Below are 18,556 nucleotides of genomic sequence, written 5' to 3'. Positions count from 1 at the left end.
GTGGTTGGCAAGGGATGTTACTGCAGCGGTAACTGCTTATCAAGGTGATGTCCCTGCTTGAAAGCTGGTCTCCACTGCAACAGTGCCTGTCACAGGCATAAGTCCTGTGATAACATTGACCAGTGTTGGCATATTAAGTACGTATGGATTGTACTTTTGCTGTTTTTGTAAGCGTCGATGTATAAACTATTTGAATGGATGTGATCCTGAGTGAAATATAACAGAACAAAAATCAATGAATTTGAAATATTTGGATGTCACAATGAATCTGAAATGTACTTTGAATAAAAGCACATTATGCCTTTCTATGCAAATCTATGAATTGCATTTTTATTTGTTTTTGATGTATTGTATTCATTAATGAATCTATGCTATATCTTAATGGTTTGGATACAATTCAGAATGAAACATAAGAGGACGGTAAAGCAAATTAAGTAAATTAAACATTTGTGAATGAAATTGTATTTTCCATTCATAAAAGCTGGTCATTTCATGAACTGGGCAAGTTTTCCAATGCCCATTTCACGAACCGGGTGGTCAAAGTGCCTTTCATGAACTGTAATGGTAGACTGCCCATTTCAAGAAAGTGAAATGAAATGTTAAAGAGGAAAGAGAAAAAGTTAAACAAATACAGAAAGATGCAAATACAAGGGTTCAGAGAATGAGAGATAAACAAATATTTAGATAGAAAGATACATAAATTATCAATACAGGAATGAGAAAGGCCATTCAGTTCACCTTAGCTTATTCATCCTGAAGGCAGGTACAGTTCCGACAATCACTCCAGATGTGTCGCCACCACCACACTCACCACAAGCAAACCCTTTCATGATAATAACTGCTTCCAACATTGTGCTGGAGTTTGTGCCTTTAGTATCAAACCTGGAAGCTCATTCTGTGTGTTGGTCATGTTTGTGAAGAAGAATGTCTTGCTATCAGTCCTGGAAAAGTCACTTCCTATCTTGAACCTATGTTCTCTTGTCCATGAGCAATAGCATGGGTATATAATAATCTGTAGTTGATCTGATCCATACCTGGTAGAATATGACAGAACATTATATTCCTAATATTTACCCTGTGTAGGAATGAAATAAGAATCCTGTTTAATTCTCTTTATTCTATCAAGCTATGATTAAATAATAAAAAGAAACAGGTAAGTAAAAGGAAAGCTACATGTATTTATGCAAATTATGATTCCAACCCAGCAATCAAGGTGAAAAAACTTACCATGATGCCAAATTTCAGGATGTCCATGAAAATAAGAGCCTATCCCATGGCCAATGAAATCAGGACACACTCGCAGGCCATTGGCATTTGCTATCTGACTGTAGATAATAACAAAATAAATAATCAGCTTTGACATTAGTGTAGGAAGCTGGCACAGAATACAATATTAAAAGATATTTTTGCGTGTTTTGTTTCCATACATCCCTGCCATGAATAGCAATGTTTTCTCAGGCCTCTCTGTCAGTGCTGCTGGAATCTCATTTCTTCTGCTCTTTATTTTGAGGGGGGTAGGGTGAATCTTGAGTAATGCTGGTTTTATTTTGTTGAACCAAGTTCTACAAATCTCCAACAATTGAATGCCAACTGGGGTCTGCTACACTTACCTATCAGGGAATTCTATAGCTGCTTAAATGCCAACTATACACCAGACAGCATGGTATATGATTGTGCTGTAGTTTACAACTGTTATCATAAGTTGGGCATCTGAGGTATATGAGAGCAGCATTTGCTGAACTGGATTCAGGTTTCCCCTCATTTCTTCCTCAGGAGAAAACGCATCAGTGACAATCAGTATTTTGTTATGTGACCCTACTGAGTTCACGGTGGCACAGTGATTAGCACTGCTGCCTCACAGGGACCTGGGTTTGATTCTGGCCTCAGGTGACTGGGGTCTGTGCAGAGTTTGCACGTTCTCCCAGTGTCTGCGTGGTTTTTTTCCGGATGCTCCAGTTTCCTCCCACAGACCAAAGATGTGCAGGTTATATTGATTAGCCATGCTAAATTGTCCCTTAATGTCAGCGGGATTAGCAGGGTAAATACATGGAGTTACGAGGATATGGCCTGGATGGGATTGTTGTTGGTGCAGGCTCGATGAACCAAATGGTCTCCTTCTGCACTATAGGGGTTCCATAATTCAAAAAAGTACTTTCTTGGGATTTAGAACACATTAATGTTCCAGTATTGTAGGGTAAAAAATGTGGGCAAGTATTTACCCTATCTTCTGGTGTGTTAAGATTATTTGAAAATCTGTTCTATTATATGTGAAAGGTGTAGGTTTTTATTTGAATCACATCCTTTCAGCATATCTAATTATACGTGGCATATTCTGTATGTTCAGCTGAAGAATTACAGCACATTAGATAACACTGCAGTTATAATCCCAGTTGATGTTATTGCTGGACAAGTCAGATCCTAGAATGGAACCTGGCTTGGCAGATCATATTTTTACAAATGTTTTTAAACCAAGGAAGATATTTACTGAACTGATTCACAACAGTCTGCTGTTGGCTTTCTAACAAAAATATAATACATTTATTAAACAAGAAAAATTGACTATATTACACTTGGCAACAAAAAGATTGGAAAGATTTCAACACAGGCACAAAGAAAAAATAATTCAAACTCACACTATCCATTTTATCCCAGCAATACCCTTACAAACCCAACACTCCAGTGAAGAGATACCACTATTTCGCACCAAGGGTAAAGCTGGTTCCATTGCAAAAAAGGTTTATTTTCCACTGGACTCAAAACACTCACTCGAATTTCTTCCACAATTGGTATCTCCCTTGAGATCCAGGAAACTTACTCTAATTTCACTATTGCCTTAACTTTAGAGCAATATACACAAGTTCCTTAATTTATTTCTTCAGCAGTTTGGCATCATTTTCAGTAAGAGAGGGTCTTAGACCTTTCTGTCTTCATCAACTGGAACTAAAACTGATTTTCTTCTCTCTCCCTATTTCTCTGTGTAGATCTTTTCTCTGATCCACTGTTGCTAGGCAACAGCAGTTTTTCCTGCATTTTGTGTTTGTTTTTACTTCCCTAAACTACTAATGCATTGGTAACCTATCTCTTCAAGAGTTATAAAAGTTCATTAAAAAATTATGTATACAAACATGGTCCCAGACTTGCTGCACTCAGGTTTCACCTTTCTTAAATTCTCAAATTTCAAAAATTAAACTTAAAAGTTAGATCCTGTTCCTAATATCCACAGATACAAATATATCTTAGTTAGAACTATATCTAGTTCCGAACACTGCGTATAACAACTTACATTTACATGCCTTAACATAACAAGATACTTCACAGAAGTGTTATAAAACAAAGTACAACATCAAGACACATAAGGAGATCTTGGGTCAGATGACCAAGCAGAAGTGCTTTGGAATAGTTAAATTTAGAGATAATGAAGATATGAAATGATTCAGCAGCTGATGAAGGGATGAATTTGCATGATTTATAAAGATGGAAATAAATGGAACAAGTGAAGGTTGGAAGCTCAGCTTGGGATTAAAGATGATGCCTAAATTGTAAACATGTTGGTTTAGCCTCAGACTGTTGCCAAGGAGAGGGATGAAATCAATTACTAGGGAATGAAGTTTGGAGCGGGGACTGAAAACAATGGCTTCAGTATTCCCAATATTCAATCAGAAGAAATTTCTGCTCATCCAAACTGAATGTTAGATAAGCAGCCCAATAATTTAACAATAATGGAGTTGTCGAGAGAGGTGGTGGTCGAGCAGAGCTGGCTGCTGTCAGCATACATGTGAAAAGTTACAGTGTGGTTTCGGATGATGTTACCGAAGGACAAATGGTAAACTGGAATGGGCCAGTTGTGTGTGTGTGTGTGTGTGGGGGGGGGGGGGGGGGGGGGCACAATTAAGAATGAAATCATGTGAGAGCAATTCTGCCCAACTCAATTACAGTGGAGAGACCTTTGCAGAGGAAAATGTGTTAAAAGTTTCAAAGGTTGCACACAGGTTGAGAAGGGTGAGGAGGAATAGTTCATCATTGTCACAGTCACATAGGAAGTTATTTGTGACTTTGATAAGAGTCATTTCAAGGCTATGGCATAGGCAGAAACCTGATTGGAGGGATTCACATACGGGGCTGGATTTTCAATCAAGGGTTGGAAACAAAACATGGGGCTAGTTGTAGGCCCCGACCTTGCAAGGCAGGGATTTAAATCTTCAGCCAATTAAAGGCCAGGGAGCAAGCTCATGGTCCAATCAGGGATGGCATGCAGGCTCCAGAGGCTAGATTGCCAATGGGAGACCATCCAGCACTTGATAGTCTCACCAGCCAGCATGAGAGCTGCTGATCTGAAAATGGAAATTGCCAGGAACAAATAAAAGTAAGTTAATTTTGATGTTTTAAAAAGCCACAGCAGCTTTGCTGAGATCCTGGGGGTGGGGGCACCTTGCATGATCCTTTGCTCTGCTCCCATCTCTGCTCTAATTTACCATTTATATAGATGATCTGGAGGAGGGGACTAAGTGTAGGGTAACAAAGTTTGCAGACGACACAAAGATAAGTGGAAAAGTGAATCTTGTGGAGGGCGTAGAAGGTCTGCAGAGAGATTTGGACAGGCTGAGTGAGTGGGCGAGGATCTGGCAGATGGAGTATAACGTTAACAAATGCGAGGTTATTCACTTTGGAAGAAATAATAGCAAATTGGATTATCTAAATGGAAAGAAATTACAACATGCTGCTGTGCAGAGGGACCTGGGGGTCCTTGTGCATGAGACACAAAAACCCAGTCTGCAGGTGCAACAGGTGATCAAGAAGGCAAATGGGATGTTGGCCTATATCGCAAGGGGGATAGAATATAAAAGCAGAGATGTCTTGCTGCATCTGTACAGGGCATTGGTGAGGCTGCAGCTGGAATACTGTGTGCAGTATTGGTCCCCTTATTTGCGGAAGGATATATTGGTCTTGGAGGGAGTGCAGAGAAGGTTCACCAGGTTGATACCAGAGATGAGGAGTGTTGATTATGAGGAGAGACTGAGCAGATTGGGTTTGTACTCGGAATTTAGAAGGCTGAGGGGGGATCTTATAGAGACTTATAAGATAATGAAGGGGCTGGATAGGGTAGAGGTGGAGAGATTCTTTCCACTTAGAAAGGAAACTAGAACTAAAGGGCACAGCCTCAAAATAAAGGGGGGTCAGTTTAGGACAGAGTTGAGGAGGAACTTCTCTCAGAGGGTGGTGAATCTCTGGAATTCTCTGCCCACTGAAGTGGTGGAGGCTACCTCGTTGAATATGTTTAAATCACGGATAGATGGATTCCTGATCGGTAAGGGAATTAGGGGTTATGGGGATCAGGCGGGTAAGTGGAACTGATCCACTTCAGATCAGCCACGATCTTATTGAATGGCGGGGCAGTCTCGAGGGGCTAGATGGCCTACTCCTGCTCCTATTTCTTATGTTCCCCCAACTTCACACTCCCTCACTTTTCTTGGACAAATAGCTGCCTGGAAATACCATCTGGCACGAGAACTGGTCTGCCATGAAAAATAATTGGCTTCAATTAGCTGCCCACCACTTCCTGACAGGCAGCTGATCCAAGCCTGAGCCATCCTCAATCAAAATGGCTCGGGATCAGGATTGTGGCAGTGAACCAGCACACAGCTGGCAGCCCTACATTGTGCACATACCCAACTCTGATCCCGACCCCAAACTGATTTAAAAATCCAGCCCAGGAGATCCAAAAAAATGAACACTGATTTGTGAAGCAGCAACACATTCAAGGACTCTGGAAAGAAAAGATAGATTGGAGATGGGCCAATAGTTTGCAAGTACAGAGGGATCAAATGTTAGTTTTTTGAGGAGGTGATTATGGTGGATTTAAAGGAGACTGGCTCGCAGTGTGATGCATTTGCATGTACTGGAAGCTACATACATCAACACAAAGGGCTCTGCTCTTTGCACACAAAAAGAACAAGTACACATATTGCACCTGTTTCAGCTAAACAAAATAAGTGACAGCCATTTGCTGGTTCATTCCTCAGGGCAATGTTGTGATCAGAGTCAAGCTGCCTGATTACGTTTCAAATAATGCTGGGCAGTTAACTGCCAGTCACCATCAACTGGTGCTTTCTCCATGGCAATACCTCTCCAATTCAGTGTCCACTTGCCAACCAATCAACACTCTATTCTCATACAGTATAAATTGTCTCCCTTGGATTTGTATTCTTGCAAAATGAACTGAAGCTATGATAAAAATCTCTTTTATCAGAAAGATGTGAATTCAAGGCTAAGGCAGGAGGGAACTTTAGAGGAAGTTTGACCCAATGGGGCAGTGGAAGCAGGAACATGGCAGAGGCAGCTGATCAGATGGTCTCAATCTCAATGACGTAGAATTCCATGAGCTCCTTGGACTTATTGATGGAGGTGTGGGTAGGGGAGGGATTTAAGAGAATAATTTGCAGTAAAGAGAAAAAAGCCAGAGGTTATCTTTGCACTTCAGAATGATCCTGGAATGGTGAACAGTTTTACTGTTTTACGTGGTCCAGCCAGATCTGACATAGAAACATGTAGGGTTGGAGTTTAACATTTTTATCTGTTGGCAGCAGGGAAAACCTGGCAAGAGATCAGGAACCCAGAATGAGAGTAGTTCATTTGGCGTTGGCTTTTTAATGCAGCCGCTGAAGGTGTATCTGACCTCCTGGTTTCCTGACCAATTGGAGCAAATGGGCATGATAATGACCTGCAACAGTCTATTTCAGATGAAGTATTTAAAGGACTCAGATGAGAATCAAAGTTAGCATATGGATAGAGGTTTTCAGACTGAAAGCAGGAATGGGCACACCCATGTAGCATGGCAGCACGGCAATTCGGTAATGGATCTCTGAACATGTTGCTGCAGGCTGTAAGGATCTGCAGAGAGATTCTGCTCCTTGCAGATGGGAGGAAGTAGCTTGTATTCGAAAACAAGCAGGCATAGTTTGAAGTGGCTGAGGAGGTCAGTAGCAAGAGTGAGGTGCCATGTTCTGAGATACACTACCAGGGAGATTCGCTGACCTAGTCACAGCTGAAAAGGTGATTGACATGGAAATTTAAATTGTGTTATGATGTGTGGCTAACCCCTAGTCTTCCTCACTCTGCCTTCCCAAGCCCTGTCCAGTCCAAAGATGTGCGGGTTAGGTGCATTGGCCATGCTAAATTGTCCCTTAGTGTCCTGGGATACGTAGGTTAGAGGGATTAGCAGAGTAAATATGTAGGATTACAGGGATAGGGCCTGTTTGGGACTGTTGTCGTTGCAGACTCGATGTGTCGAATGGCCTCTTTCTGCACTGTAGGGTTTGTATGATTTCTGTGAACTCACTCCTCATACCTACACAGTAGGCGGATGTACTCATCTCTCTATGTCAAGCACCTTCCTCACATTACCATCTGACCAGCCACCCCAATACTCATCCTCATTTTAATGCAATTTCACACCATCCCTCAGAGTGTCCATCCACAGATATTGTCCTTCCATCTTCTCCAACATTCAATTTCTCAAACTCATAGGTCTCTTCTGTGATGATACTGTGCCATTAAGAAATATATTTTGTATCATGTTTCCTGTGAAAATTCAACTCTGGTTTATGATGCCAATCTGTCAGCTCCAGGTAGCCCACATGCTAAGAATGCAGAAACATAATTATCGTAGATATTGGAATGTTTGTTTTAATCTGAGCTAAAGCAGTTTAGTTTATTTTTTGGGTTGTCCCCTGGGGCTTCAGAGTAGGGTTTGATTAGGTTGATTGATAGAGGCCATGTCATGTGCTCATGGGAGGAGTTAAGCTTACAGAGACAAGCAGGCAGTTTCTGCTTGGATCTGCAAGGAGTAGGAGCTCTCTTTCTCTCTCTGGAGACTGCAGTTTAGAACTTGCTAGAAAATAGGCATCTCTCTCCAGAGGTACTCTGGAAGCTTGAAGACTAGCAGCCCACGTAACAGCACGTAAGCCTGTTGTTTGCTAACTGATTTTGAAGAGGAGTTTACATAGGGCGGCACGGTAGCACAGTGGTTAGCACTGCTGCTTCACAGCTCCAGGGTCCCGGGTTCGATTCCTGGCTCGGGTCACTGTCTGTGTGGAGTTTGCACATTCTCCTCGTGTCTGCGTGGGTTTCCTCCGGGTGCTCCGGTTTCCTCCCACAGTCCAAAGATGTGCGGGTTAGGTTGATTGACCAGGTTAGAAATTGTCCCTTAGAGTCCTGGGATGTGTAGGTTAGAGGGATTAGCGGGTAAATATGTGGGGGTATGGCCTGGGTGGGATTGTGGTCGGTGTAGACTCGATGGGCCGAATGGCCTCCTTCTGCACTGTAGGGTTTCTATGATTTCTATGATCTATGAGGAATATTGCTTAAATTGGAACTAATAGGTAGGCTAGCAGTTAAGAATTATATCTTGTCATGTTTAAGTATTTCAATTGGTAAAAGTTACACTATTTAGTTATAGTTAAACTGTATTGCTAAATAAAGTTTGTTTTGATAAAAGTTTCCTAGTGGGTCAACAGAATCACACCTGGAGTGAAGCACCGTATCCTCACACTAATACCAAAATCAAAAATAGTTGGGGTCTCGGCTAACTTCATAATATACCTTGGAGTTTCTGATCTGGTCCCTAACACTTTTTCTCCTTATAAATATGGGCACAGAGTACTATAGGGAGAGGCAGAGAACCAGAGGTCATCTCCACTTTGACAATTCAGAGCAGGTGCTCACTCACTGTTGCAGGACTCATGTGGACCCTTCACCAGCTCAGATACACACATCTCAGTACCTACCTGAACTTGGTAGTTGGGTTGTCACATGATATCTCACATTTCACAAGTGAGCAGGAGCACAGGATGGATCGAGCAGGATCCTCCAAGCTCTGAGCAATTGGATGCAGATGCTGTTCGCCATTTCTCCAAGTTTGGCATCAACGGCAAGTTTGAAATTTTACTCTATATTCCAATATCAAAGTCATGTATATATGTCAAAATACATCAGTGGTTCTAGCAATGACCATTAGAAAACAATTCTGTCTACCATCTTCCATTCTAAAAAACCACCATTACCACAACTCACTGTTTTCTGTCATTATCATAGAATCATAGAAACCCTACAGTGCAGAAGGAGGCCATTCGGCCCATCGAGTCTGCACCGACCACAATCCCACCCAGGCCCTACCCCCACATATGTACCCGCTAATCCCTCTAACCTACGCATCCCAGGACTCTAAGGGGCAATTTTTAACCTGGCCAATCAACCTAACCCGCACATCTTTGGACTGTGGGAGGAAACCGGAGCACCCGGAGGAAACCCACGCAGACACGAGGAGAATGTGCAAACGCCACACAGACAGTGACCCAAGCCGGGAATCGAACCCAGGACCCTGGAGCTGTGAAGCAGCAGTTCTAACCACTGTGCTACCGTGCCGCCCCATTAATCCAATTTTTCATCCAAGCTGATAGTTACCTCTATTTCATTAGCTTCAGTTTTGTTAACCGGCCTTTTATTCAAGAATCTGGAATCCTCTCTTCTGCACTATGCTCAAACCCTGTGTTGATACTCCTCATTTTCCATTTATACTCTCGCTGCAGGTGGCCACTAAAAATGACTACCTTTGACCTGCTCCCTAGCTCCTGAAAATTTGACAATAGGACCTCAATACATTCTCCCTCTGTGTTGTTGATACCGATGTATACCACAACCTCTGGCCACTCCTTATTTTGAGGGGCGGGGGGGGGGTTGGTGCAGAGGGCTCCTCACCATACAGCAGAAAGCTGGAAAATTTTCTTAAGATGCAAATTTTACATTTTAAAATTTTTCAAAGTCCTTCGCTTCATGAATAAAACAAATTGATAAAGTGAATGCAATGTAATATTTTCAATGTCTAATTCTGACCTCAAAATCCATTTTAAAAATCAAAAGTACTGTATGAGGAATTGTGAATAACTTTAGTGTACTTTTTCCTGATATTTTTCTTAATGAGAGGTGGCACGGAAAATTGAAAGCATTGAAAAGGAGCAGGACAGTGAATAAAGTCAGTGTTCAGGAAAGTTAGTTGGCACATCATAAATTGGACGGAGAGAGGATTACAGAGGCAGGAAACAGTTTCATGGGAGAACTGATCTTTGAGAGGTCAAAGGCTGAAGATAGGAAAAGCAGTAGCATGTTGAGAAGGCTTAATGTAAATGCAGAGCCAAGGATGGTCAGGGTGGGGATTGGGGATGGAAAATGACAGCTGAAATAATTGTTCAGACAGTGTCAATTCTAGAGAAATGCATTAGCTTTTTGCATTTGCTGTTTGAAGTGAGGATGGAATAGTTGGATGAAGGGGACTGAAGGGGGCAATCCCTTTAATGCAGTTGCCTGAAATTTTCCTCTCGGTATTTCTGCAGAAGCAATAATTTATTTTAAATAAATGTGTTCATGTTGCCATTAAAACAGTAGAGACAGACATTTCAAACAAATGCATTAAAATTAATGATTGGAAAACTGACAGCCAGATTCTCTTGCAATTTCAGAGCGATATATTGAATGAACTTGTGACTCTGTTTTAAGTATGATGGTGATAACCCAGATCACAAATAGGCAGTAATAAAAAGATAATTAAAACCTGAGAAAATTTCCGAGGGAGATTTATTGAAGCCAAGTCTAGCCAAACTGGATATATATGGAATAAACTATTTGGCAAGCTAGTGGCAATTTCTTTTTCTTTATTCTGTCCTGGGATATGGGTATAGCTGGCATTTTTTGCCAATCCCTAATTGCCCTTGACATGAGTGGCTTGCTCGGCCATTTCAGAAAGCAGTTAAGAGTCAACTACATTGCTGTGGTTCTGAAGTCAAATGTAGACCAGACCAGGCAAGAATGGCAAATTTCCTTCCTTAAGAAACATTAATGGACCAGATGGGGTTTTACAACAATTGATGATAGTTGTCACGGTCAGCATTACTGAGACTAGCTCTATGTTCCAGGCTTTTTAGAAATGAACTGAAATTCCACCAGCTGCCATGGTGGGATTTGAACCCATGTCCCCAGAGCATAGCCAGGGCCTGTGGATTCAGTAACATTACCACCACACCACTGAAATATAACTAAGAAGCAGTTCAGCAAGTCTAAAGCCCGAGGAAATATTAATACTTTCCACAGGTGCTGACTTTAGTTTTTAAAAAAGTGATAAAATGTCACAGCCTGTTTGAGATCAGATTATGAAAACACGTTGCATAAACTTGATTTATGTCCCCTCAGTTTAGATAGTTAAGGAGTGATCTAATAGAAATGTGTAAAATGAAGAAGGGATTTAATAGGGCAGATGATAGGTTAGCATTGCTGCCTCAAAAGTGCCAGGGACCCCGGTTCTATTCCGACCTTGGGTGACTGTGTGGAGTTTGCACATTCTCCCTGTGTCTGCATGGATTTCCTCCAAGTGCTGCTGTTTCCTTCTGAAGTCCAAAGATGTGTAGGTTAGGTGGATTGGCCATGCTAAATTGCCCTTTAATGATCAAAGGTGTGTGTAGGTTAGGTGGATTAGCCATGGGAAATGCACGGGGTTAGGGGGATAATGCAGAGGGGAGGGTCTGGGTGGGATCACTCTTTTGGGGAGTCGGCGCAGACTTAATGGGCTGAATGGACTCTTTATGGACTGGAGGGCTTCTATGAAGTTAAACTCTTTCCTCGGGTGGACGAATCCTGGATAAGGATGCGTAATATTAAAATTAGATCCAGGCCACTTAGGAGTGAAATTTAGAAACATTTTTTGAAGAAGAATGGACGAAATCTGGAACTCCTTTCCTAAAAAAGTAAAGTTTATTTATTCGTCACAACTGGTGTGGCGACAATAATCTCTCGCTCAATGTCAACAACACGAAGGGGATTGTCATCGAATTCAGAAAGCGTAGAGGAGAACATGCCCCTGTCTCCAGCAATGGGGATGAAGACCCCACGCACCCCGGACATTCTCTTTTCCACTTTCTTCCGTCAGGAAAAAGATACAAAGTCTGAGGTCACGTACCAACCGACTCAAGAATAGCTTCTTCCCTGCTGCCATCAGACTTTTGAACGGACCTATCTTGCATTAAGTTGATATTTCTCTACACCCTAGCTATGACTGTAACACTACATACTCTCTTGTTTCCTTCTCTATGAACGGTATGCTCTGTATATATAGAGCGTAAGAAACAATGCTTTTCACTGTATGTTAATACATGTGACAATAATAAATCAAATCAAATTTACTGTGAAAATCCCCTAGTCACCACACTCCAGCGCCTGTTCGGGTACACAGAAAGAGAATTTACCATGGCCAATCCACTTAACGTGCACATCTTTGAACTGTGGGAGGAAACCGGAGCACCTGGAGGAAACCTACGCAAACAGGAGGAGAATGTGCAAACTCTACGTGGGCAGTGACGAACCCGGGTCCCTGATGTTGTGAGGCAGCAGTGCTAACCACTGTGCCACCCTAACTGTTGTTGGATGAAATAGCAGAGAAGGTTAAGATCAGGGATTGGATGCCAGTGAACAACTGAAGACTTAAATCGGGGACTTTTGTTGTTGTGGCATGGTTAGATACCAATAGTTCACTATCTCATGATGTGATGGAAACCACTGTACATTCATGATATCAAATGAGTAGACCATCACAAGATTAGAGGAGAACCTTGCACAGAGAATATCTGTTCTTAAGAATGTGGCCTTTTTCTTTACAGTCTTCCCTTAAAGATGTTGATTTATCCACTGGTACCTAACCCAAATGGCCATCATTCAAGCTTCAGAGTGAGTGCTGGCCAACTATTCCTCATTGAACGTACCTGTTCCATTCACAAGGTAGACAAATGCACACTTACAGTGGGTAACTATACCCAAGAATACCTAGGTTTACTCCTGTCCCTTAATCCCAGTGCACTGAGGTCAATTGTTGAAGTACTAATGGCACCTTGTTGAGATCTACTAATTCAGCAAAGTTTGGGAACAGAAGGCTGCAGTTTTAAGACATAAAACATGAATAGGGGTGAAAGACAGAAAGAAAGCAAGAAAGAAAAATAAATGAAAGTAATGAATATTACGCCTTCCATTTTTTTTTAGAATATCTCCACACACACAGTTTTTCCCCATGGGGAACAGTAGCAAAATGGTGAAAGGATTCCTGAGCTGATTATCAGCCCATTAAACCACGTTATGAATGCCCCTTTCATGGCCAACAAGTCCTGGCTTTGGACTTGAACCCAGAACTTCTGGTCCAGAGATAGGGATGCTACCACTGTGCCACAGGATCTCTTACACCTTCCATGAACCCAAAATATACAAAAATACTTTATATCCAATGAAGTACTTTTGCAGTGCAGTCACAGTTATATTGTGGAAAATGCAAGTGCCAATTGGGACAGTAGGCTCCCACAAATAGCAATGAAGTAAATGACCTGATCATTTATTTCAGTTCTTGGCTAAGGGATAAATAATGGCCAGAATGCCAGAACGATACCAGAGCTATTCTTTTAATGGTACCAAGGCTCTTTTATGTCCACCTGAGAACTCCAAAGGGGCCTCTGTTTAATGCAGCGCCTGAAAGACAGTGCGGCACACCCTTAATACTGCACATGGAGTGTCAGCCAAAATGATGCACTCAAGACTCTGGAATGATACTTGAACGCACAACCTTCTCACACAGAGCTGATGCTACCAGTGAGCACAATGTGAGCCATTTTTCTTTTATAATATTTAGGATAACATGTCAATTCAGTTTAATAATTTAGGTTTTTGCTACAGTTTTTACTATTTTGACAAAGAATGCTTTCACTTGTCAAAAACGTTTTTTGTGGCAACGCTAATACAAGTGGTTTGCAATTATTAGATATGTTACTATTTTAAAATTTACCTCAAAGACGTGGAACTGTTTTAAATTCTATGTACTGATGTACTGATGACTTATGCCTTGCATGATAAATCTCACTGGAGGGAAGTAGCCCTCAGTAATAAAACAAAGTAACTGAAAAAAATTTCACCCAATAAATGTCAAGCAACATCACAGGAGCAAAAATTTTTCAGTCCGATATGGCACACATATATTGCCCCAAAACCTGTCTAACTCCAGCTTCAAATGAATGTAATACACTGTAAAAGTTGATTTATCAGTTTCCTAACCTCAAGCATAATGATATGTAAAATTATAAATTGATGCTTATTAATGCTGCATTTTAGGATTGTTTTGCTTTACAGACAGACATTAATTAAACTTGGATTGAGGTGGTGCATTCAGATCAGAAATACTACCAGTCATCAGACAGAGCAGGCTTCAAAATGCCTGTTCAGGCTGCATTTCTTGATGTTAGAAAAAGTTCACCCATCAAAGTTAGTTTATTTGTACTCCTCGCACCCTTATCTGAAATGTAGAATAGCTCACAGCAGTTAGTTTGTTTCCTTTGTTGCGGGTATCACTGTCATAGCCAGCATTTATTGCTTGTCTCTAACTGCCATTGAGAAAGGTGTTGGTAAGATCATAAGGAATAGAGAAAGGAATAGGCAATTCGGCACAATGAGCCTGCTCGCCTTTCAATAAGATCATAGCTGATCTAATTGTGGCCTTAATTCCGTTTCCCGCCTATCCCCATTCCACTCGACTCCCTTGCAAATCAAAAATCTAACTGTTTAGAGGCTTCAAGGTGACTTAGACAAGTTGAGTGAGTGGGCAAATACATGGCAGATGCAGTATAATGTGGATAATTATGAAGTTATTCACTTCAATTGGAGAAACAGAACAGTGATAGCTTGAGAATGTTAACGTACAAAGGGACTTGGCTGTCTGAAAGTAAGCATACAGATACAGCAAGCAGTTAGGAAGGCAAATGGTATGCTGGTCTTTGTTGCAAGAGGATACGAGTGCAGGAGCAAGGATGTCTTACTACAATTATACAAAGTCTTGGTGAGACCAGCTGCAGCATTGTGTGAAGTTTTGGTCTTCTTATCTAAGGAAGCTTACATTTGCCACAGAGGGAGTGAAGCAAAGATTCATCAGGCTGATTCCTGGGATGCCTTGGGTCTACTCGTGGAACCTTTGCTAACCTCCTTAAACTCTTCTTTTAAACCTTTCTCCAAACCCATTTTTGGCAAAGATTTTAATTGCTTCACTGAATCACTGGCCCAAGGCTCAATATCCATCTTTCTTCCTCTCCATCATAAAATACCTTTTGACATTTTCTACATTAAAGATGATATATAAATGCAAGTTTCTCCTGTTATCAAACTTAAGCTGCCTTTCTGAGTCTTGAAATCTCACAGCAAAAAAATCCATTCCTAGATCAGAACCAGTTAAGATTTTGGCAGTTTCAGCAGATGCAATGGACTGAATGGTCTACTGTTGCTCCTTTCTCTTTTGTTCATGTATCTCAATCAAAAGCCTTCTGATAGACTATGGCCCAGAATCTGGTAAACGGCAGAGCAAGTGTGTTTGCACTGTGATTTAAATTGCCAATTTGTGCTGGAGCCTTTGCAACTTTCAGTTCTGGCTGCAGTTTGAATCCAACAAAGAACTGAGTCAGGAGGCCAAATGGTGAGTGTAATCCCAGCGAAGCCAAGCTCCGCTTTTTTATCTTGAACTGAGGGCACACCCCTTAAGGTCTATCTTCAGTTCATTGACTTGCACTCCTTTTAAATGGATCTGCCAATCTCTCAAACTGCACAGCCTCGACTCCCGACAATGCTCATCCTCGTTGCACTCCCGAGAACATTCATTCTCCCCCCTCAGCCCGACATTGTACACTCTCTCACTCCCGACAATGTTCACTCTCCCTCACTCCCGATAATGTTCATCCCCTCATCCCTGACAATATTCACCACCTTCACCCTACATGTTCACCCTGACATTATTCACTCCTTCTTGTAATCCCCTGACAATGTGCATTCCTTCCCTCAACCCCTGACAATGATCACCCCCTCACCTCCAATATTATTCGCCTTCTCCCTCACCCCCTGTCCCCTGACAATGTTCACCCCACCATCGCCCGACAATGCTCACCCCCTCCTTCAGTCTCAGCCCTGACAATTCGCACCCTTTCCCTCACCCCCGACAATGCTGAGGTTGGTGAGTGTGAGCATTGTCAGAATTGTCAGGATGGGATGGTGAGCAATTCAGGTTTTCTCAGCACTCAAGACATCTTAGTTTAGCAATTAGCTTCATAACCTTTGCCTGAACTCCCTACAATAGTTCTTCAAATTTCTTCTAGTATGGAGACTGAAATTGAAAACAGTGCTCCAGATGTGGTCACAACAAATCTGGAAACAACTTCAATATTACTTACTTGGGCTTATAGGTCAAACTCTTGCTATATATCTCAACAATTTATTTGCCTTTATTCAATACGTTATGAACACGGAACCAACAATTTGGACAACTTATCCATCAAAATGCCCACATATCCTCAACCTAAAATGTCAACTGACTGACCTCTGTTTCTCCACAGATGCTATCTAATCTGCCAGTATTCCCAGCATTTTCTGCTTTTCTGCTCTGTTAAAGTTCATGGAAAGTTTTCTTTTACTTGTCTCCCTGACTATTGTGCTTTCATTAGCTTTTGCATCATGATTTGAGGTTAACCCATCAGTGATTGCAAATGTGGAACACAAAAGAAAAAGGGAGTTCATAACACGTTCAAATAAACAAAAGTTTGTTACTGAGCCAATTTATACTTGTGATCATTTTTTTCTTTAGCTCCAAACACACTCATCTCTCCTATGGAGACTGGAATTAAGATCTGATTGACCAGCCCAAAGACCTTTAGCATCAGTACTGAAAAGCTAGGTTATTCTATACTTCAAGGCTGCTTGACAAAAACACTATTAAACTACTCATCTCCTGCAGACAAGGATGAATGCTCTCTGTAAACATATCTTTCTCTTCCAGTGGCTTGCACTCTTGTAAAGATTAACTCAGCATGCAGCGCCCGATACAGTTGTACGTTGCACCTATGAGAAAAAAGAAAATCACTCTAAACCTCATAGATTGTCTCATAGTCAAAACCTATCTCCAATGCCAAATGTTCAGCATTTTTCTAAAAATGGCACTACTCTGCTGTACTGGGAGCTCAGAGGTTGTGAACTATATTTTCCTAACAAACTCTCAAACTTCATTTAGTAATGTCTCAGATTTTCCCGGAGTAGTACATTTCTTGGTGTGCCCAGTTAGTTCGCCTTTGTCCACGCAGCGCAAGAATTATTTGCTTTACAAGTTGGTGAAAGTGCAAACTTAGCAGCGGAGAGAGGGCAATGGGGTATTCTAGGACTTTGCTGAATGCTGGGATCAACCAACGGAATTTAAGGCTTGAGAAAGAAACAGATGAATGGAGAATAAAGCAATAGGATGAATCAAAGTCAAATTGGATACAGAGAGAGAATGAACCATGCGCGTCATACAATGCTCCATTCACCAACTCTCTCCCTTCACTCACCTGCCAATATTTTCATCCCCAGTCACAATTCATACCTAGCATTCGAAGTCTCACCTCACACCTTCTCACATTTAGCACTGCTACAAACTTCACACTCACATCCCTCAGCTTGCACACATTGCCAGTTATTCAACTATGACAAACACATCACCATGTGGAAGATACGACGTGGCTGTAAAAGAGAAAGGAAACACTGCTAGACTTGGTTCTTAGGAATGAGGTGGGCCAAGTGGATCAATTGCGAGTAGGAGAACATTTGACAGGAAAAACAGTTCCTGAACAATAGGCTATCACTGGGCAATCGTGAAGGGGAAAGATAGGGCAAACAAATACAGAGCTCTGTGGATGGCAAAAGAAAAAGAGATCAAGATGAAAAAGAAAGTGTGTTTATGGCAGATATCAGATGGATAATATAATGGATAATGAGGCTGTTTATAGAAAGCTCAGAGAGGAAATGAAAAAGCAAATAATAGAAGCTAAGAGAGAGTATGAAAGGAGACCGGCAGCTAAAATAAAAGGGAACTCCAAAGTTTTCTACTAACACATAAATAGTAAAAACGTGTTAAAGGGAGGAGTGAGGCTAATTAGGGATTGAAAAGGGAATTTATGAATGGAGGCAGGAGGCATAGCTGAGGTATTGAATGAATACTTTACATCTATCTTTACCAAGGAAGAAGATGCTGCTCAGGTCATGTTGAAAGAGGAGATAATTACGATACTTGAAGGGTTTAAAATTATTAAAGAGGAGGTATTAGATGGACTCTTTGGACTCAAAGTTGATGAAGGATTAGAACCAGATGAGATGCATCCAAGGATATGGAGGGTAATGAGTGTGGAAACTGCAGAGGCACTGGCCAACTATGAAAAACACATTTAACCACTACTCTTTACTTCCTGTTGCTCAGCCAATTTTGTATCCATGTTGCTACTGTCCCTTTTATTTTGTGAACCATAACTTGCCCAAAAGTCTGTTGTGAGGTATTGTATCAAATGCTTTCTGAAAGTCCACGTAGACCACATCAGCAGCATTACCTTCCTCAACCCTCTGTTAACCTCTTCAAAGAATTACAGCAAGTTAGTTAAACATGATTAGATCTTAATAAATCCATGTTGGCTCTCCTTAATTA

At 41.4% G+C, this 18,556-nt stretch overlaps 1 protein-coding gene across 1 annotated transcript in view; it reads right to left on the bottom strand.

Moving 5' to 3' along the window:
- The window catches only part of metap1d (methionyl aminopeptidase type 1D (mitochondrial)), a 105,231-nt gene that overhangs the window by 14,591 nt on the left and 72,084 nt on the right, over positions 1-18,556 (bottom strand). Inside the window, exon 7 of the mRNA XM_078228402.1 lies at positions 1,228-1,325. Within this exon, the coding sequence (XP_078084528.1) occupies positions 1,228-1,325 (98 nt within the window). The remainder of the gene's footprint in view (positions 1-1,227; positions 1,326-18,556) is intronic.

This window comes from Mustelus asterias, chromosome 14 (genome assembly GCF_964213995.1).
Source record: "Mustelus asterias chromosome 14, sMusAst1.hap1.1, whole genome shotgun sequence".
Classification (NCBI taxonomy): domain Eukaryota; kingdom Metazoa; phylum Chordata; class Chondrichthyes; order Carcharhiniformes; family Triakidae; genus Mustelus; species Mustelus asterias.
Note: the sequence above shows the minus strand (reverse complement) of the source record. Positions and strands in the feature narration are given on the sequence as shown.